At 44.4% G+C, this 22,324-nt stretch overlaps 1 protein-coding gene across 2 annotated transcripts in view; it reads right to left on the minus strand.

Annotated features, from left to right (window-relative positions):
• PIBF1 (progesterone immunomodulatory binding factor 1) overlaps positions 1 to 22,324 on the minus strand; it is an 843,837-nt gene that overhangs the window by 799,904 nt on the left and 21,609 nt on the right. For both annotated transcript variants that reach the window (XM_069205285.1, XM_069205286.1), the window contains exons 2-3: positions 9,535 to 9,834; positions 1,580 to 1,680 (exon numbers count right to left, since the gene is read on the minus strand). In XM_069205285.1, the coding sequence (XP_069061386.1) occupies positions 1,580 to 1,680; positions 9,535 to 9,777 (344 nt within the window). In that variant the 5' untranslated portion in view covers positions 9,778 to 9,834. The remainder of the gene's footprint in view (positions 1 to 1,579; positions 1,681 to 9,534; positions 9,835 to 22,324) is intronic.

Consider the following 22,324-nt stretch of genomic DNA (forward strand, 5'->3'; position numbering starts at 1 on the left):
GCTGCATCACTGTGAGCATATAAGAATATCACATGAATTCTATCAGGGAGAGGTATACCATAATCTTTACCACCCTGCCTGTCACAGGTCACCAGGGGATCCATTGGTAAAGTGACAAGTGGAGAGTGGGCAGCCCTACCGGAACGCCTTGGAAAGTTGTCCCAGTAAACCAACGCAGACTGTTGGGTCCATATTAGGTATGCAGTTTAATCTAACAATATGTTGCTGAAGGCAAACTTTGACAGCACGCAAACAGGTAATCCTGACTTAGATCTGCACAATGCATTTCACACCCTAACACTAGGGCAGTATCACCTCCCCTGGACATCCTGCATGATGCTAAAGAAAACACAGGCTATTCAGGAAGGTATTCCTACATGTCTGTTTTGGTCTGCATGCACTGGGGTGGAAGCACTTGTTGAATACTGTTGGCCAGGATCTTGCTAAGGATTTTGTAAACCATGCTTCGTATAGATACGACGCAAGGTCTGTGGGGTTGTTCCTGGGTTTTAAGAGAGAAACTAGCAAGGCCTCACAAAACATGTCCGTGATGTGTCTGGCCTCCTTCATGGCCCTGTATGACTCAGTCAATTTTGGAGCAAGAGAGCATGTAAAAATCTTATAAAATATGGCAGGGAGACTGTCCATCCCGGTGAAGGGAGGGGGGTTGAGAAGACCGACATCCCTGTAATAGGTGGTGAAGGCTTTATGGCTTATTGTGAATGGAGAAAGGTGCCATCCGGACTGAGGATGGACACCACCTGGGCTATTTGGATTCCTTGTTGGTTAACCATGCTAAGAGGCAGCCAGACTTATCGCCCTCCAAATGTGTGCATGCTGTAAAAGAGGCATAATCCAGGCAGCGGAGCTGACTCATCAGGCAAAGCTTGGCCTCACAGAGATAAATCACCCAGGGATAGATTTTTTTTTCGGGGGGGGGGAGGGGAGCAGGCAGCAATCTGCTGTTCTTCTCTCTATGGCTATGTATTCTTGTTTGGTATTATCCATTTCTCAGAGCATTGTTTTATGTACTCCTGAGAACATGTAAATGTAAAGGCCTCTGACAACTACCTTGAAGGCCTCCTACTGAACATTAGGCAGGAAAGTAGATCTGTTGTTGTGCACCAAGTATTCAAGAATTTGATTTGATAGAGTATCACTGAATGCTGGATCCTTGAGAGTGGTGGCCTGTAGGTGCCAAGTGTGGATGGGCGAGGGGGGTTCTGCCTCAACCAAGGCTCAGTATCAAGGGACTATGGTTTGACAATTCCATACTGAGGTAGTCAGGAGAGGAAATGGAAGGGCAGAGTGGGGATGAGCAGACTACTATATCCAGGCATGGATGCATTTTGTGCACTGGGGAGCAGTAGGAAAAAGGTTTTATCCCAGGGTTTTGGCGACGCTCGCCGTCCTCCAAGACCATTTTAGGAGCCAAGTTAACACTCCATTTTTTTGAGGCTAAAACGCCATACAACAGCAGAATCACTGTTAAGCGGGCACTTTTACTAATCTAAATAAAACAACTTAATTGTTTTGATGAGGTGAAGAAATACATTTAAAAAATGATGAGTTTGCTTACCTGGAATCTTCCTGCTGTAGCTTGGATTGGCTGTCCAGTCGTAATGCTAACAGTTGTTTCTGATGTAATGTATCATTAAGCTTTTCTTCTAACTCCTCAATCTTAAAGGAAAAGCAGTAAATAGAAAATAAATTTAATGGCTCTCATCCTTACCGTGCTTCATTCGTCAATCCACATCGCAAGATGTAGAAATGCAAAATTGAAATCTGGCAAAATATCTAATCTGGTAAGGTAAATAAACCAATGCTTGAAGCTTTGTTTACTATGTAAACAAAGTAGAACAAAATGTACACAATCAAAAATAAAAGGAAGGAAAGAGACAGACAAGTGAGTGTGCAGGTGAGAACAAATGGAACATCACAAGAGAGAGTGTCAGAGAATATGAGAGCATCAGTGAGCTCACAAAAGTGAGAGAGAGAATGAGAGAAAATGAGAAAGTGAGCTGTGGAAAGGAAATAGGCATTTTTGGTAACTGCCCAGGAGGGTAAGGACTAAAGACCTGATTTAGAGTTTGGCAGAGAGCTTACTCCAACAAAAACATGATAAATACTCTGTCCACTGTATTACAAGTGCATTTGTGACATAGTAACCCAGTTGTCAAACTCTAAATCAGGCACATAGGTTTCATTTTGCGAGTTGCAAATTGCGAGTACTAGCGACTCGCAATTTGCAACTCGCAAAATGAAATGCAGAAAGGTGTCTCAGACACCTTCTGCGACTCGCTATAGGGTCGCAAAGACCCACCTCATGAATATTAATGAGGCGGGTCGCAGTTTGCGACCCCATAGCGAGTCTAGGCACTCACAGGGATGGTGGCCTGCTGGAGACAGCAGACCACCATGTCTGTGACTGCTTTTAAATAAAGCAGTTTTTGTTTTTTTCTTTAAGGAAAACGAGCTGCAAAAAGAAAAAATACCGAAACCATTTAGTTTCGGTTTTTTCAGAGTAGGCAGTGCTCCATAGGACCACTGCCTGCTCTGAAAAATACTTTTTTGTGGCATTCACAAAGGGGAAGGGGTCCCATGGGGACCCCTTCCCTTTTGCGAATGAGTTACCATCCACTTCAAGTGGATGGTAACTGCGAGTTGGTTTGCGACCGCTTTCGCGGTCACAAAACAACTCAACATCGCGATGCGGTCGGAAATAGGAAGGGAACACCCCTTCCTATTTGCGAGTCGGAATCACATTTTGCGAGTCAGTACCGACTCGCAAAATGTGACTCTGCATCGCGTAAGGTCTTTTGCGCCTCGCAAAATGCGTTTTTCACCGTTTGCGAGGCGCAAAAGGCTTCCTACATCTGGCCCTTAATTACAATCTGAACTCTAAACTCAATTTCACCTGCTTGAATAGATGTAATTAACAGTTGTGGTGAGTACCAGCAATGTACATTTGTTACTGTAATAATAGGCCACTGTTGAATGCCCTTTAAGTTGAAATTCCATTTTGTATTACACTTGTGAGAATGTAATGTGTAAACACTGCACCTCACAGAATATGTGGAATGTTTTCTATTTACGGGATGTTGGCATCCGGTGCCCTGAGTAAATGCATACTCTGCTGCCTGTGCACAAAATATACTATTTTCCTTATAATTTAATAATTAAACCACTGTCAGGCTTTTTACTCCAGATCCTGTGGGGAGCATTCGTTACTGGGAGCTTCTTTTATAAGTCTTTTTTGCCAATAGTGTCCCATGGCCTTTACAGCAACTGCACTACTAACTGGACAGCAAGCACTCCTGGGTTGTGACTCAAGAAAGATCAATCAAGAAAGCATGGATTATTTTGTAATGCAATTAAGACTTGAAACCTTAGTACATTAAACAAAATAATACACCTCAACAAAGTTGTCATCTGGGGCATATATGTAGATAATATTCATTTTTGTGCTTTCATTTTAACAATGGTATTTAACTCCATATTTAAAGCATGCCCCTCCCAACTTATTGGTCAAATCCATCATCATTGTTCTTATTTTAAAAAAAGGGTTGTAAAGTGCATCTGAAATGCTATTGACCTATTTCTCTCCTCAACATCTTGGTCAAGGTAATGGGGTGTATTATCCTTGCCAGGTTGGAAGACAGAGCTAAGCAAATAATATCCTTACTGACATTCAGTATGGTTTCTGTAAGGGAAAGGGTACGGTCAACCAAGCTCCCAACCTAATGTTTGTGAAAAATAAGAAGGCTAATAAGGGAACACTTCATCAGGTGTTCATGAATCTCACCTGTGCATCTGATTGTGTATCACATTGCAAACTATGGGCTATCACAAAGAGACAAAGGGTTGACGAGGCAATCATTAATTTCTTAATGACCTTATGTCACAACTTGCTGCCAGAGTTAGATATGGGTTGAATGGTGAATGTATCATTAAGATTATTATAGAAAGAAGGGTAAGACAGGATGTATTTTGGCCCCTTTCCTTTTGAACTTTCACATTAATAACTTAGAAAACAGTCTTCTTGAGAAAGGCACTGACATGCCGCAAATCAATTTGTTTTGATTTTACTTAATACAGATGATGCTGTTCTAATATTGAGGACCACAGTGGGCCTGCAAAGATGGTTGGATGTATTTATCAGTTACATGAACAACCTGGGCCTGAGAACCAACTTCAGGAAGACCATCATCATGTCTTACGGCCCTAGACCCACTTAGAAGTGTTCCTTTAGTATAGGAGAGGAGCCCATAGCGAAGGTAAATACTTTCTTGTATCTGGGCATCCTCTTAGAGTCTAAGGCCTCAGGAGTTCAACAAAGACCTATTAGAAGTCTTTATTTAGGAGCTCTATTGAAAGCATTTTTTAAGTTCTCCTATAAGTTGGGACAGAAACCCATGAAAGAAATATACATGATGTGTATGACTAACAGTGTCTCATGACAACATAGGCTGCTGATGATTGGGGCCTTGTAGATTGTGGAGATTTGCAGGTTGTGGAAAATTGCTTTCTTAAAAAGCTTTTAGCTCTTCCATTGCATTGCTCTAACTTTATAGTGCATAAAGAAGTTGGACTTACTTACCTGATTGATTTTATCAAATCCTCTCCGCTACTATTTTGCCATGCAGCGAGGACCAAACCAGAGCCTACATTCGAACACTCAGTGTTACAAGATTGTATGTCCCTTGAGTATGCCTAACGTATTCCACGGTTGTCATACACTGACTCTCTCTGCAGAAGCTTGGGGAGACCAGAGTTCTCTAGCAACCCGGATTCATTGATTACAGTTCCTAAAAACAAAGGGGGTCATTAGGACACAGCGGGAGTTCCTGCCCTGTTCATGTTGGCGGTCATATCATAGACCGCCAGCCTCCTTGAGAACCCGCCGGATGAATAATTAACATTCCGTTGGGCAGGCATGCGGAAACAGTGTTTCTGCCAGCCAGCCGGCCCAGCGGAATGCTGGGCCTGGACATTGCTGTCAATGCCGCAGTGCGGCAGCACGTCGCGCAAGTCACTGCCCGTAAATCAGGCAGTGACCTGCACGACGGGGCTGTGCACGGGGGCCCCCGCACTGCCCATGCCAAGAGCATGGGCAGTGCAGGGGCCCCCAGGGGCGCCCCAGAGCACCGCTTTCGCCAGCCTTTTCCTGGCAGCTGAAACCGCTAGGGAATGGCTGGCGGAACAAGGGTTCTTTATGCGGAGGGCAGCGCTGCTTGCAGTGCTGCCCAGTCAGATGAAGAATTCCGCCATCATCAGGCTGCCTGTTGGCGGTAGCCTGGCGGTGGTGGAAGGCCGCCTGTGGCAGTCCCCACTGTGGACATTATGTGGTGGTCAAGATCGCCATGCCGGTGGTGGAAATTTCCGCCTCTGCCGGCATGGCAGTCTCAACCGCCAAGTTCATAATGAGGGCCAAAATCTCCCATTTATGTATTCAAATGCCTGGAGAGATCTCTGTTGGAGAAATTAATTACACAAACTATTTAGGCTTATTCTTCAATCTTAATCATGTAGGGGACGTAGGCACACCCTCCTATAGTTACAAATTTTGAATAACTTTGAATGAGTTATCTTCTGTATTGTTTTTGTAAGAACCTTATACATTTTCAGGTTACATTTCCCAAGATGGGCAAGTGGGTCAAAACCTTGCTATCCTGCCCATGTAATGATCTGGCACCACAGAGCACGATGTGTTATGTTCTCTACTGCAAATTTCATGAAAAGCCTACTTGTTCTACTTTTAAGAAGAAATTGTTTCAGGACTTGTAAATCAGCCATGACATTTTTCCAGATGTTACAGGTGGTTTCCACTTGCTTAACTGTGATCGCATTGTTTAAACAAGCAATGCGGTTAAGAAAGTGTATTTCTCTTAATTAATATTGTAGGTATCCTTTTTCCAGTTTCTTCGAAGGGCTCTTTTTATGTACCTTAATCATGTGTTAGGAATCATCTATTGTCACTGTTCTATCTTTTGTGGTTGTTAAAGATGAATAAAGATTGATGTATGTTATATGCAAGACAGGCCTGAGTATGTGAATTTTATTGTGTAACAGAATGCATGCAACAGGTTTGGGGTCTACAGTATATTAATTGTTTGAATGGTAATTCTAACAAGTATTGCCATATTTTTCAGTTCAGAAATGCCATTCTTTCTGATACCTTTCAAACTAACAGGACAAGAGGAAAACATTCCTCTTCACAGGTGCACGCATTTGTAATCACGGAGTCAAGGAAGGGTGACCCTGTAGAAATCCACCTCAGAATGGGAAAAGTAGCATTAATCTTCATAGCTTCAGAATACTTATGCAAAGGGACATACTTGACACATTTTTGTAGCCATGTGCTAAATAAGAAATAATTAGTGCTAAAAGGTATTAAATGTACAGGCACAGGGAAAGTATTGAACACTTGGAGCCGTTGCTGACCGGAGGTACTGAAAGGCTGACGATGATAGTTTAAGATGTGTGTGGAAACTTGTACCTCATAGATCCACTATATTTTTCATTTCCCAATCACAATCAGGTTAGATAAAGACTTTAATGTCGAATCTCATTTTGGGGTTCTTTGGCGTGTTGTTAAATCTAGAAGAGTGACTAGCAAACCTGGCACATCCACACACCCTGCTGCAAGGGTTCTGAAGTAAGAGGAGAGTGCGAGTCTATGAAAGATGGCTTCCGCAAACATATATCAAAATAAACTTACTTGACATGTTTAAAAGCCACGATCTAACATTAGCTAAATCAACTGTATGTCACGCCTTAGAACCCTCACAAACCAAGTGCTTACTGTGTAGAAGGGAGAAATAACAAACAAGAGCCTAGCATGTCTCTGCAGAACCAGGATTTAAAAGTGTTATTTACTGCATAGAGTGGCATAGACTTTCTATTTTTCTGAAGGCCTGTTTAAGTGTTAAACTACTGATCACATTATCTAGTTTAAGTAAAAGCTAGAAAGTAGCTATTTGTCTTATTGTGTTATTCATTAACATCAGATTGGTGAACTGAGGGCCTGCAGATGGGTTACTCTTTCAAAAATGTGACTGATGTCCCATCCGCCATATTACAGGGGCCATTGGATATAATGCACTGGTAATACAGTGAATCCTGCCCGTCGAACTCTAGATCAGGCCCTAGGCCTTTTAGTATTCCAAACATTACCCTTATAAATGTTGGACTTCCCTGAATAGACCTGGCAAGCCTCTAGATTCAATCTACTGGGGCCCCCACACCCTACAGGGACTATAATTAAGATTCCCCACTTCAGAAAAGGCATACTGGAACACAAAAGTCCTAATGGGGTGCCTACCTGTTTGAAGATTCCTGGCAAAAAGACAGAGGGAGGTTAGATACAGAAATAGTAAACTCTGTTTATTTCAGGATTTTAGGTAAGAGAACGATACATTAGATGACTACACAAAGGCAAGGAATAATCTCTAACTTTGTGGGAACTCAACTCTCACTCATCCCCCAGTTCATAACTGTGATTATCACACGGAGGAACAGTGGTCATTTCCTAACACTGTTTGTTGTGTCCTTCTGCTAACACCTACGGAATCACTTTTGTCAGAACGTCCTTGTGTGCAAATAAAACAGTCTGGGTCACGGCCTAAACTGTCACATGCTATACCTTTAAATCGTTTTATATTCTGATTGTCAAAAATGCAATAAAAAGATTTAAACAAAAGATAAAACAGCCTGGGAAGTTTTCCAGCAATTGCAAGCCTATTGGTTTCTGGATTACATTCCCAAATCCATTCCAACTTTGATAATATAAGGGGGAGCATTATCTCAACTGTTCCCTCCTCAGTGCTTCCGAAAGTTCCTATTAATAATATAGCCTCTCTAGGAATGGAAGGCAATTCCACACGCACTCAAAACCCTGTATCTTCAAAGATGTTAAGCAAATCACACCTAAAGATTCATCATATAGGGCAAGGATTCTGGCATAAGTTTCATATTTTGACCTCTTTATCAATGGGTCATTAAGTGAAGGGGTTGTTTCAGAACTAATTAAAAGTGCTGTGGTCATCCCATATAATGGATAAAAGCCTGGGCAGTTCTGGTCCCAGCAATTATAAACCTGTTGCACAGTGTCCTGAGGTTGATGGGTTGTTGAAGAAGACAGGAACCATCTATCTCAAAGCATATTTAGATCATCACTGGAGTTTGAACTGTGACATGGTGAAAATCCAGATACTTCAGTCTAGAATTAGCTTTGATACCTGTCTGGAAATATTGGATATGGGGAAACTGGCTTTGCTTACGTTGCTTGACCTCTACCTTACGTTCAATACCATCCTTCAATTAGCTTTGCTTAAAAACATTTTTTTTTTTTATTCAATTGTTAAAACAATCTCCCTTCATGTTAGGGTGGCACTTACAATAAAACAATCAAGATTAGTATTGATGTTCTACCTAATCAGGTGATTACACACAGCTGGAGGCTTTAGGGTTGTTAATGCCTAAGTATAGCTTCCATCCAGCGTGCTTTAGAAATGTTAACATTTGATTTCAAGATTAAAAGGCTTCCCAATGTTTAAAGAGACTATTACCAGCAATCAAATCAGCATTATAGGTAAGGTTCACAGAAAAAAAGTGGAAATGTGTATTGGATTTAGCTCATTTCCGTTGTAAGCATTTTGTATCCTACAAACGTAAGCCACAAATATTACAGTGCACCACCATGCTACACTGCACATCACTCAACTATTCTTTTATTGCAACATCAATAATATTTGTTGGGGCAATCACAAGCACATCGATACAAAAATAACACAATACTATCTACACAAGGATGGTAGAAGTTGCAGACCACATATATCTCACACCGTCACTGAATCTATTGCGCAAGTCATCTTGCTCTACAGCAGTTTTGAGCTGGGTGCAGATATTTTACTGTAGGCCAATCGTAACAAGAGCTAGAAAGAATGATTACAACGGTTGGTCACTATAACAAATCATACGCTTTGGATATTGTGTGTCGTTTCTAAAGTATTTTGTACTACGATACTTAGAGAGTTTGAAAATTCTTTGTATTTGGCCCCATTATATCAGTCACTGTCCATGCTTAATCTCACTTAATTCAAACAAAATACCACATCCCACAGTATTTCCCTCAAAACAGCAGGGAATTCACATGGGTGTTTTTCTCCTCCTCAACAGGAATTCTGAGGAGCACTATAAAAAAGTAGCACTAGTTTTTTTATTTTTCTCCACTGGGCTGGAACTGAAACAAATATATTATACTTTTCAGAAAACAAAGTCAGTACGTTTTCTTTAATCAGAGAGAATGAGAAAATCTACAACTTTGATCGTTAACACTTTGTGAACTAAGACAATATATATATGGTTTCTCATATTAGCAATTAAAATATCACATTTTGAAGATCTGCATCGTCAACATTTTTTTATTTTTTTTTTGTTTTTTTTTTTTACAAATGAAGTTTGTACAATAAATGTGAAACATCTTTGAAAAACGTGCCTCTAGCCTACTACTTTATTCTAAAGTGTACTTACTTTTGTTAGGTATTCCACTTTCAAGTTGTCTATCATCAGATTCTTCTGGGACAGTTCGATTTTTAACAACTGAAGATTATGCATAAGTTCCTTCTTCTCAATTAGCTGTCGAGTAATTTTTGTCCCGTCACCTCTCTCATCGGATGAGGAAATGTCATCAGTTGGAACAGAGGTTTCTAAACTGATTTCCTCAGATTCCATGGAGCTGGAGACATTTGTCTTTTTGGAATTTCTTCGTGCCATCCTTCCTCTATACTTCAAAGTAAAGACAGACTTTCAAGTTTCCAATTTCCTCTTCCACTAGGAGAAAGAAAATATCTGAAATTATTTTTTTTTGCGATTGCAGCTCTTAAATTGAAGGTATTTTATCGAAACAATGAAACAGTTCGATAAAACGTCGGAACAATATTTCAACATGCTCATGCGGAAATGAATAATGTGACATCTAGTCAGTTCTTTATCTGTAAATTGCTCTGTGGAATAGATCATCATGTAACTTCTCACCTTCAAAAAACAAAACTACATAGATTCACGAGAGGGCAAGAGGATGTTAACCCATTTAGATATAGCTGCTTCACAGTAATCTCAACCCTAGACATTCAACAGGACATTATCAAATACAATTCTACAATTCAGGTACCACCAGTATTGAGACTATTTGGCTGAGGTGCGATTTACCAATATTTCATTCAGAAACTCCTTTGCTGTTCCAACCTGCTAGAACAACAATTGTTTCAACCTCTATTCTCTCGAGGCTATATCCCAGGAATTAGTGGCTTCCATACAAAAATCCATTTGAAATACAGTTATTTTCATCTGCAAACTTCCAATGTGTAAAACTGATAAAAAGAAAACAACTTGGCCTCTGAACATAATCTCTTTCTGCAGCATTTTCAGTGTCAGAATCACCCCCTCCTTGTGCACTTCCAAGAGTCCACCCCTACTCACTTGCTACCAGCTCATCAGCTAGTCCCTTGAAGAGGAATGAGAATTCCAAGTGAGTATGCTGATCCAATTGAGAGGCACCCAATTACTAGGTTTCAGCATTTTGTGGTAAACATTTATCTAAGAAAAATGCACTCAGGCTCTCTTTCAAACCCACACCACACACATAAAAACTTGAATATTTTCCAAAAACCCAAGACCCGCCAAAAGACTTGGTGTTAAAAGAGATAGTGTCAGTTTAAGACTTGACTATATCTTTAGTACCGATTGGCGAATCTTCATGAAATTTTCCAAAAAGAAGTGTCTTGTTAGATCTTCTGGTGCATGGAATGTTCTGGGGTGATCCTTCAAGAAGGGGCAGGGAAAAAGATGGGGGGGGGGTCAAAAAAGTGTGTTTCCCATGTTAATTCCTATAGAGATTTTCGACACAACTGCAGCCCAAACTGCTTAACGGAATTATACCAAATTTGGCAGAAAAGTAGCTTGTGGTCCAGAAAGCGCTCTTTTTCTATTTGGTAGAAATCCATTCAGTAGTTTTTGCAATACTAAACGAAATCCGAATTTGCATGTCTTGGTAGATCCTAAACACAGATCTCATGGTGAGATCTGATTGGCTCCACAACAAGATGATGGATGGAGTGCTGAAACGTTTCAAACACTCACCACTAGTCACAGATCTGGATTAAATCCATTGTTCTTTTGATCGCCACGCCACCTCAATTTGGAACAACCTAACAACACCCTCCCATCCCTACATTGCATTTATATTCTACGGCATTTGAGGATGAGGTCAATCGTGATGCACTGCATCTAGGGTAGATGAGCATCTTGCTACTAATGATGGAACGGCTTCGGCCAGGAGCACTGAGTGGAAAGCCTTGAAGGTGGTCGTGCAGGGGCATTGCCCAACACAAACAGTGGGGATTGGAAGACATCTAGTCTTAAACATTACAAGCCTTGAAGCTGATTTACATAAATGGGGTACAGCCCTTGGCACAGATCCAGGGGGGCAAAAACACCTGCTGGAGACCCGTGATCACCATACCGAAGCAATGGAAAGTCACAGTTGCCATGATTTTAAAACATACACATAAAAGCACATGAAGAAAAGGGTAGGGCTGGTAACTACTGGTCTGGCTGATATGCCCTGAAGGTAGGGGATCCCCATCACACGTTTAACATCCCAAGATGGAGAAACTTTGTTCTCACCTGCAAGGATTAATGACAAGCTCAGAGTCTATTTTGTGACCCTGTACTCTCCTCCGCGGGCGGAGCCTCTGGACACACTGGGTGACTTTTTGGAGGCCCTACTGCTGTCGACTCTGGCTGAGGCGGACCGGGAGGCCCTGGGTGCGCTGATAACAATCCAGGAGTTTTTTGTTATTTGGTGTAAATCCATTCAGTAGTTTTTGACATACTAAAGGAAATCCAAATTTGCATGTCAGGGCGGAGTCTAAGCACAGATCTCATGGTGAGATCTGATTGGCTCCACAAGAATATGATGGACGGAATGCTGAAACTTTTCAAACAGTCACCACTAGTCACAGACCTGGATTAAATCCATTGATCTTTTGCTCTTAGAACACTAACAGTCTTACCTATAACAAAAGTGTGGCACACTCAAAGCCATCTTGACTGAGTCAAACTGATTAAACTGGTAAAAATATAAACATGTTATTTAGAAAAGAATAAAATGAGGGGGTTTCATTTCATCATACAAATTATGGTTAGTGTTGTAGAAAGACAAAGTGGGACACACTGTGAGCTCTCAAATATCTTCCTCTTCTATTTCATTAAAACATTCTGACAAGTAGATTGAAACATGTATTTTCAATACCAGCAGCAGACTGCCAGTTAACGCCCTGCTGATCAGCAGTTAACTGCAGTGTTCTAATGAGCAACTAGAGTGCTAACATTCTGAATTTATAACAGAGATGGCACATCTGACAGCCATCTTGATAGAATTGAGGTGTAAAACTGAAAGCATTTTCTACTGAGGATACTGCAGTAAATGAGGAGATTAGGGAGTTTCAAAATAATAAGTCTCCCAATGTGGTAATCAGAGAAAAAAGAGCCCAAATATAGCCCAATCACAGAAGTGTGCAAAACACATGCAAAGTGCTGTAGGCTAAAAGCAAGCACTGACCAAGCGGGATGGGGTGAGTCACAGAAAACATGGGCACCCCTTGGTGTCTTATGTATTTAAACATTGAAAATGCCAATTTTTCTGCTCCGCCGCTCCTGTACATTTTTTTTTAGGCCTGCTTTGAGTGCGGTGTTGTATGTCACATTTTGATGCCATTTCTGTACATAAAATAGACAAAGGGTTGGCTTTGGCACCACCCAGAGCAGTACGACTCTCTCACCTTATGACATTGGCCAATTGTTATATCATTCCACATTACAGCTCTCTTATGGCTGGAACTTTTGTTTTGCACCTGGGAGTAATTTGTGTTTTAAGGGCCTTATTTCAAAAAAATATTCCAGTAGGCCTACTAGCCCTTTAGTCATACGCAAGGCCACTGGAATTATGTGGCAGAAAGGACCAAAATATGTGGCACATGTGACGCCCCAGGCGGTGGCCGGACATATATAAAATACCACCACATAAACGGCAGTAGACTGACTGCAAGCTAGAAGAGGCTCGGGCCACATGTTCGGGCTGGTCTGGATCACTGACTGGTACACAGTAGCCACACGGAGAACCTATCCCCCCCAATCATCCACCAGGCCACCCGGCGAGATGATGGAACTGAATTCCCGATTATTGCTTTTGATGGTTTGGGTGGCCAGCCGTTGCTGTGCTGCCCTGGCGAAAGGGAGTTTGCTTGTTGTTAATGTAGCTTACACCCAGATTTGCCACTGGTTCATTGATGCAATACTTCTGTGTTGTCGTGGTGGGTGGGGAGGCAGCGGGGGTGCTGGTGGGGAATTGGTTTCTACTGAGGACTCATGACGAGCACATATGGGTCCCTTAGGCTTATGATATGGAATGTCCGAGGGCTGGGTTCGCCAGGTAAACATCACAAAATCCTTCAATTCATGAAGAGAGCAGTGGTCCAGATCGGTATGTTGCGAGAATCCCACCTTACAATATCCAAAGTGGATAGTCGCTGTAGCCACTGGTGGGGATAAGTGTTCGTAATGGCACACTCTGGACTGCATAACCCTCCCGCTACGGGGACCTGCGACAGCTAGGGTTGTGGCAGGACTGGTGACGGGCTTGTCTCAATGGGATATGGAGGACATTTGGTGTTCCCAACACCCACATAGCACGGACTATTCCTTCGACTCCCTCCTGTACCAAGTGCACACTAGAATAAACCAAATTGTATGCTCTAGGTCCTTCAGTGGCTCGTTTACACATCCTTAATACTTGGGCCATATGGTGTTTGAGCACAGCCCCCTAATGGCGGCTCTGCTAACAGACGAACAACACCCTTTCATCCCTACATGGCGTTTATATTCGACGGCGCTCGAGGATGAGGTCAATCGTGATGCACTGGCGTCTGGGGTAGCCGAATATCTCACTAATAATCATGTAACGGCTTCGGACAGGAGCATTGAGTGGAAAGCCTTCAAGGTGGTCGTGCAGGGGCATTGCCCGAGACAAACGGTGGGGATTAGAAGAGATCTAGGGGGTCATTCCTACCCTGGCGGTCATGGACCGCCAGGGCAGGGGACGGAGGAAGCACCGCCAACAGGCTGGCGGTGCTTCAGGGGCCATTCTGACCGCGGCGGTAAAGCCGCGGTCAGAAAAGGGAAACCGGCGGTTTCCCGCGGGTTTTCCCCTGCCCCAGGGAATCCTCCACGGCGGCGCTGCTTGGGATTCCGACCCCCTTCCCGCCATCCTGTTTCTGGCGGTTTTCACCGCCAGAAACAGGATGGCGGGAACGGGTGTTGTGGGGCCCCTGGGGGCCCCTGCAGTGCCCATGCCACTGGCATGGGCACTGCAGGGGCCCCCTAACAGGGCCCCATTAAGATTTTCAGTGTCTGCAAAGCAGACACTGAAAATCGTGACGGGTGCAACTGCACCCGTCGCACACCAGCAACTCCGCCAGCTCCATTCGGAGCTGGCTTCATCGTTGCTGGGGCTTTCCCGCTGGGCGGGCGGGCGGCCTTGAAGCTGATTTACATAAATGGGGTTCAGCCCTTGGCACAGATCCAGGGGCCCAAAAACACCTGCTAGAGACCCGTGATCTCCATACCGAGGCAATGGAAAGTCTCTATTGCCATGATTTTAAGACATACACTTAAAAAGCACATGAAGAAAAGGGTAGGGCTGATAAACTACTGGTCTGACTGATATGCCTTGAAGGTAGGGGTTCCCCATCACTCGTTTGACAGTCCAAGATGGAGAAACTTTGTTCTCACCTGCAAGGATTAATGACGAGTTCAGAGCCTATTATTTGACCCTGTACTCTCCTCTGCGGGCAGAGCCTCCAGATACACTGGGTGACTTTTTGGAGGCCCTACCGCTGCTGACTCTGGCTGTACTGATAACAATCTAGGAGATGCTATTAGGTACCTGGCGGCCAGGAAAACACAGGGGACGGACGGACTTCCATTTAAATTTTATAAATGGTTTATAGGAGAAGAGTCACCCAAACTTACGGAGATCTATGCTGAGGCTTATGAGAAGGGGGTGTTGCAGCGTTCGACCAGGGAAGGCTTGTTGGTGCAGCTCCTTAAGGGTATGGGCCCTGATGCTATAATCTCGGATTCCAGGTCGCTTTCTATGCTAAACACTGATTTTAAAATACTCAGTAAGGCACTGAATGCTGCTCATTGAAGACGGCAGAAGCCTTTTGGCATACCCTACTGCCCTTTATGGCGCGGATTTCCCCCTTTTAAAATGGTGATGTTCCTTAGGATTTTTTTGTATTTTACTAATTTACCAGTGGTCCTACTGGGGTCATGGTTTAGGGCACTGGATGTGCTCCTACAGGGGAGCTACTGTGGGATGGAGAGCGACACCGGGTGGCACTGTCTACCCTCCGCCTCCCTCGGGAGAGTGAGTAGGGGGGGGGGGGGGATGGGAGTTCCCAATTTTGTGCTTTGCTACACAGCCGTTCAATTACAATGGCCAGCGCTATGACTCCATGGGCGAGGCTTGATGGAAATGGGTTCAGATAATGGGTCCCAACACAGCGATACCCTCATGGCACCGCTGCTTACATCGAGTCGTGGCGACCCTAGACCAAAGGTACTGTGAAGACGGCCATGACGGTCTGGCATGCAGCACTTAAGAAATCTTGCACAGCTAGACCATATGCCCCAGATATTCGGTTGGTTGGTCTACTGCAAAGAGATCCTTACTCCTGTTTTACAACTGAGTAAATGGAGCCCTGGACAGATGCTGCTTGATGACTCTGGGGGACTGTTTTCCGTAGGGTATAATTGCACCATTCAATGTCCTGATGGACCAGATAAGACTCACCCCCCAAGGGCAGTTTTAGAAATAAGAGGTGGTGGTGCAGACGGTGTGGGACCTTGAGGGTGGGAGGGTGAGGGGGGAAATAGAGCCCCTCAACAGCGTGGTCATCCAGACCATGCTGGGACTGGGGGTGTGGGGGGGGGGGGAATAACACATTTAGTGACCTGGCTGTACAGGCCATTGAATGAAATGATGGATCGATGGCTGAGCGACATCCGACTTAAGTGGGAGCTAGACCTTGTGAGGGTACCGACGGACCTGGAGTGGCCCGGGTTCTTGCATACGCACACAAGGTTTCACGGAACACCCTCCTGAAATATATATATAATATATTATACACATAGGACCTATCTCATTCCCTGCATAATCAACCTCATGTATGGGGGAACAACAGGGGCTTGTCTCCGCTGCCAGTTGTTAGATGCAGACTTCTGCCACATGACATGGAAGTGCCCTAACCGGCAACAATATTGGGACAAGGTACTCTCTAGGATTAACCGCACCCTGAAAAGACAATTGGAGAGCACACTAGCGCTATGACTGTATTTTTCAGTAGACCGACTCCTAATATAGTGGGTAACAGGTTCATAGAGTTAGATCTGGTTCTGGCACAGAGGAGGGTGGCGATGGCCTGAAAACACAAAATTGGACCTAGACTGGACACCTGGGTGACGGACGTCAAACACTGAGCACAAGCTGAGGAGAGGGCACTAGGAAGGGAGGTACAGAGAGGAATCAGATGTAGACTAATAGCCCCCCTCTGGATAATTGTCATTGAGACATGGGAGACACTAGACGCAGTGGCTGTTGCAGACCGTCCGTCTGGAGCTCCAGTGGAAGACTCACAGAGCGAGTCAGGGAGGGACCCTGCGTCTCCATAGTGTGTTATTGAATAGACGCATATCAATCGAGTGCATTATGCATGAGTGCGATGTCAGGGGGTGCTGCTCCCTTCCTCCAACCCTCCCCCCCCCGGGGCACCTCCCCCTGGGTCTCGAACCCTACCAACACCAGCAGGAAGCAGTAGGCATATGTTTGGGCAAGGCTTTCAATTAGTTGAACTAAACATTTTACACACTTGTTTCCACCTTCTTTGAACATACAGTTTTGTATGGTAATGGAGAGCCCCCGTCGTCCCAACCCTGATGATGGTCCTGGCATACCTGATTCAATTACTGGGACTAACCTGTGATGCTAACTAAAACACACTGTGCCAATGCCAATAAAACAACAGTGTTAAAAAAGAAAAGAAAAAAAAAAAAAAAAGTGTCAGGCGTGCCACACTTTTGTAATAAATATATAATGTTAGTGATCTAGTTGTACATTACAGTACTGTGGTGAGACAGGGGCACGGACTTCGACAGAGGCAGTGAAGAGGACGCAGAGGCAACAAGGTAACCAAGCTGGACAGGCCAGAGAAGCAGTGACAGCTATACTGACCATGCATTATAGGCAAGAGAGATTGTGGCAATATAACAGACCATTGAGGGTGGAAGGAAGAGGCAGTGCAGTACAACCATACATGCCAAAAGACCCGATTCAGGCAGGAGACTCCCAATGTTTTTAGACCCAAAAGGGCTTCATCTGTCTCCTGCCTAAAATGTCCTCTTTTTCAATATAAATCAATATGGAAAATCAATTACCCAGGTTTTATTTTCAAAATCTCCCTCTTACCAAGTTCAAAATGTTGGCACGTATGATATATTGGATTACAGAGGGCAGGAAGAATGGGTTAGGGATATGGACTCGGATAACAGAGGGCAGGGGCTACAAAGTGACCTCACAGAGCAGACATCGGGGGCTGCTGGAGGACAATACACTACACAGGACAAACAGGATGGCAGCGCAGCACAACGGACCATGTAAGGCAATAGGGAAGGGACAGGGCCATACACATAGACAACAAGGACCAGAGGGGAAAGAGGCAAGTGCAGCAAGCTGACCATACCGGACAGACAGGAGGGACAGTTTCAACATAACAGACCATGACCGCCAAAAGGGAGGGTCAGGGACACAACAATGGACCAGACAAGGCAGGAGGGAGGGCATAGGGGCCTGCACATGGAAAACAGAGGACAGGAGAGAAGGGGGCAGGGCTGGAGAAGCAAGGTGGGATAGGCATCAAAAGCACAACACACCGTGAATGGCAACTATAATGGCATACACACAGACAACGGAGGGAAGATGGGAGGGGGTCGGGCAGTAAGCTGACCACACAGGGCAGGAGGGAGGGGATGTGGCAGCACAAAAGGCCAAGCATGGCAAGCATTAGGGTTAGTGGAAGCACAATGGGCAAGGTAGGCAAGAGGGAGGGACATGCACAAAAGTCCATGAAGGACAGAGGGCATGGGTAGGGGCTGGACACAGGCAAGAGAGGGTAGATGAAGGGGCTTCACAACAGACCACGTGGGGTAGGCAGGAGGTGCAGATGCAGCACAACATAGCATGGAGGGCAGAAAGGAGTGACACCAAAATGGACCACTGAGGACAGGAGGGGGGGGCTAGGGGGCACGGAACTTGGACAGGCAGGGTGGAAGTGATAGGGGCAGGCAACAGTCATCGGACCATGCTAGGAAGGTGGGAGGGGCTTAACAGAACACTCAGCATAGATAGGAGGGGCAGTGGCAGGACCATGGAAAATGGTGAGAAAAAAAGGAGGGAGCAGAGGCAAGCACACAGACATCGGAGGGCGGGGGAAGGAGTGTAGAGGCAAACTAACCACAGAGGCTACGCAGAAGGGCAATGATGGGGCACAGAATTGGGCAACAGAGAGCAGGAGGATTGGGGAGGGACAACAAGCTAAATGGAGGTCAGTGGTAGCATATCGGACCATATAGGAGGGAGGGGCTGGTGCATGGACTCTAGCAAAAGAGGGCAGGGAAGAGGTTGATTGGGCAGCAAGCTAGCTGTTCAAGGCAAGCGGGAAGGGCAGTGGCAGAACAAAGGTCACACTGCTGTAATGAGAAAGCAGGGGCATGGACTTGGACAATGGATGGCAAAGAGGAGGGGGAGCGGGAGCAGCAAGCTTCGGTAAGGGCAGCACAATGCCAGGCCAGGCCCTGTGCCCACCTCCCCTCCTCCACCCCGTGCATTGCGACGGGCATTTTACTTAATGTGAGGGAAAAAAAAATCTAGAAATTCACTAAAAAAAAAAAATTTAAAAAAACACGACGATTACAGGGACATTATAGTTAGCATATACACAAATACAATTTAAAAAAATACATAAAAAAAAACGAAAAACTTTAGAAATTCACAAAAATAAAAAACAAAGTTTGTAGGAACATTATAGTTCGGTTCAGATTTTACTCTCAGAAAACCACAGAAATTCAACTGTTATTGCTAGAGTTATTTCAAGCAACTATAACTCATGCCCGAAGGCAACTATAACTCGCATGCTCGCCATTCACTGCTAATTGCCCGATGTAAATTTACAGAGCAAACTCAGAGGAGCCTTGGGAAATTAGCAGATAAGACCATTAATTTTAAGCCAGGCAGTAGCATGGTTTGCTCAACATCTGGAGTGCCACACTCCAGAGTCATGGTACCAACGGTTGATTCCTCTAGCAGAGACCAAACTAGAGCACGACCTGCTGATGAGGAGGCATTTACTGCAGCAGTATACAACATCGTAGCAGAGACACCAGAGAAATTGGGTTGGGAAGGGAAGTTCAATTGCCCAAATAATTCCTTTTTAGGCAACAAGGACAGGACTCTGGACTATCAGAAGCAGAGGTAATATTGCAGATAGAGGCTTTGGAACAAAACACCCACCTATGGTACCTTGACAGCCAGCAACCATAATGGTTCTCTGTGGGCATATGTCATCTTCCTTGAGCCAGGAAAGACGATTAGGGAGATACTGGGCAACAAGCTATTTGATGACAGCCTCAAGAAAAGGATCATACTTTTCCAGGATGAATATCACTAAGAACTGTGCTAGAAGTCAGAACGCCCACACCAAGCAGAGCTTTGGACTCAGTAGAAGAAACCGAACTATCACAGCTGTCAAGCGTTCTATGGATGCAGGGCCCTCACAATGTCATCTTCATCAGCACTGCTGCACCATTTCAGATTCCACTGAAGTAAGGTGCCATCTTACCCAGAGTAAAACAATACACCTTGTCCAAGAGGCAGATGAGGGCATTGTTCCCACTATACAGGTGTTACTGGAACAAGGAGTAATTTACCCTGGAGTGTCACCTAGTAACACCCCTGTATACCTGGTTAAGAAAGCCAAAGGCAACAATTGGCGCATGGTTCAACTCCTGCGCCTGTTTACCAATACTGTTCTACCCAAATTCCCAATTGTTCTGGACCGCTCCATCATCCTCACACGCATCCCGCAGGATGCCAGGTACTTTTCTATAATCAATCTTGAGAATGCTTTCTTCAGCATTCCTGTCCATCCAGATAGTCATTATCTGAGAGCATTCTCATACCGGGAAGTCCAGTATTTGTACTCTTGTTTGCCCCAAGAATATTGTGAATTCCCCAGAGTGTTCAACAGAGCAATAAAAAAGAGATCTGTCAAATTTTCAATGTGACAGCACTCTGTTGCAATATGTTGATGAGATATTGGTTTGTAGTCCTACCAAGCAACAGTGCAGAAGAGACACAATATCTGTTCTAACCACTCTTGCCCAGAGATGATACAAAGTGGGGAAGGGGAAAATGCAGTACTGCAAGGAAGAAGTCCAATATTTAGGACAATTACAGACAGCATCTGGTAGACATGTAACACACGAAAGGGCAGCATCCATTCGGCAAATGTCACAGCCAGAAAGGGTCAAAGAAACAAAGAGGTTTCTGGGCCTCTGTAACTACGCAAGACAATGGGTATTTCATTATAGCACTCTAATAGACCCATTGTTGATAGCCATCAAGCAGACAAGAGATAAGGAGAATAAGTTAATTTGGACACGAGAGATGAGGGAAAAGCTTTCCAAAAACTGAAGGATGAGATAACAACTGCTCCTGTCCTGGGAACTCCAGATTATTCCAAGTAGTTCTACCTATTCTGCCACTGCAATGGTCAAGTGATGACAGCTGTCTTTACACAGAAGTACCTTCTAGGACACAAACCAATCACATACTTCAGTGGACTGCTGGACTCTGTCATGAAGGGACACCATCCCTGTGAACAAGCCCAGGCCACTGCAGCATTTGCAGAATAGAAAAAGCACCCACATAGTTATTGGGGCACCAATGACGCTCTATGCAAAACATGCAGTGTACGCTATACTCCAGAAGGCCAGGACCACTCTGACTACACAGAGAGCGTCAGGAAATGAGGCGATACTGTCACTACAGTCCTTCAATCCTGCAACATTCTTCATCCACACAGTATACAACCCACAAGAGGAGAACACAACTGTTTGACATGTAGTCTCAATGAATGTAGTCAAGCCATAGAGGACCCTAGACCAGACAGCGTTGTCTATTTTGTGAATGGTTCCTCCACCATCGACCAAAAATAGGGATAAGACAAACAGGGATAAGACACACAAGGGCAGCGGCAGTCAGGATTCAGCAACACAGCTCCATGGATACACTACAGGTCATAGAACCCCAAATTCTAATATCTTTCTTGTCAGAAGAGCACTCTCTAGTAACAACGTGACCCCCAACGCTCATGATAAGTTGTCAGACAATATATCAGCACATCAGAAATAGGTGCATAAGCCACAAATGAGTCATGTTTTGTGTGCTCCTTGATTCACTTAACTACTGGTTCAGACAGACTACACTCTACGAAGGAAGTACCACCAGACATAGCTCACTGCCTGTTACACCTGTACTTGTGTAGAATAAAAGACCAAATGCAATTGACGCACATCAGAGTACTACACCTTCTAGTTAATGCTAGAAGTTATGACATGTTGCCAGAAGTACTATACATCCGTAAAGACAGATAAGAGATAAGAGAGGAAATAACACGCATGTGAAAAACAGGATGCCTCACCACAGTAGATTGGTCCCAGATGGTCCAAGAGCTAGGTTTAATAGGGATAACGCACACCATCCGAGTCTAACAGCTACCTTGCAAACCCCTTGCCCCCAGATTGTGTCCACAGGCCCGGGCTCAAAGTCAGAGGATCAGTGATTGCTTTAAACAGTGGCATCCCTAGTTTTCCTGTAGGGCCATGGCTCTGTGGGATGGCACTGATGTTAGCCAGGATGCCATAAGGAAATGTACTACCATCTGGGACAAAAACACTCCACGCTACCCCTAGGTAGACAGGATTGTAAATCCCCAGACTGTTATGAAACTAACCTCTCTCTCCTTAGGGTTCAGGAGAAATGGGACTGTGGACGTAGGATGGAATATTGGTTGCAAGGTCACGGTCTTGCATGCTGATATGCAAGGGGGCACCTTCATCCTTATGGATTTCTTCTGGCAGTGTG

This window comes from Pleurodeles waltl, chromosome 8 (genome assembly GCF_031143425.1).
Source record: "Pleurodeles waltl isolate 20211129_DDA chromosome 8, aPleWal1.hap1.20221129, whole genome shotgun sequence".
Classification (NCBI taxonomy): Eukaryota; Metazoa; Chordata; class Amphibia; order Caudata; family Salamandridae; genus Pleurodeles; species Pleurodeles waltl.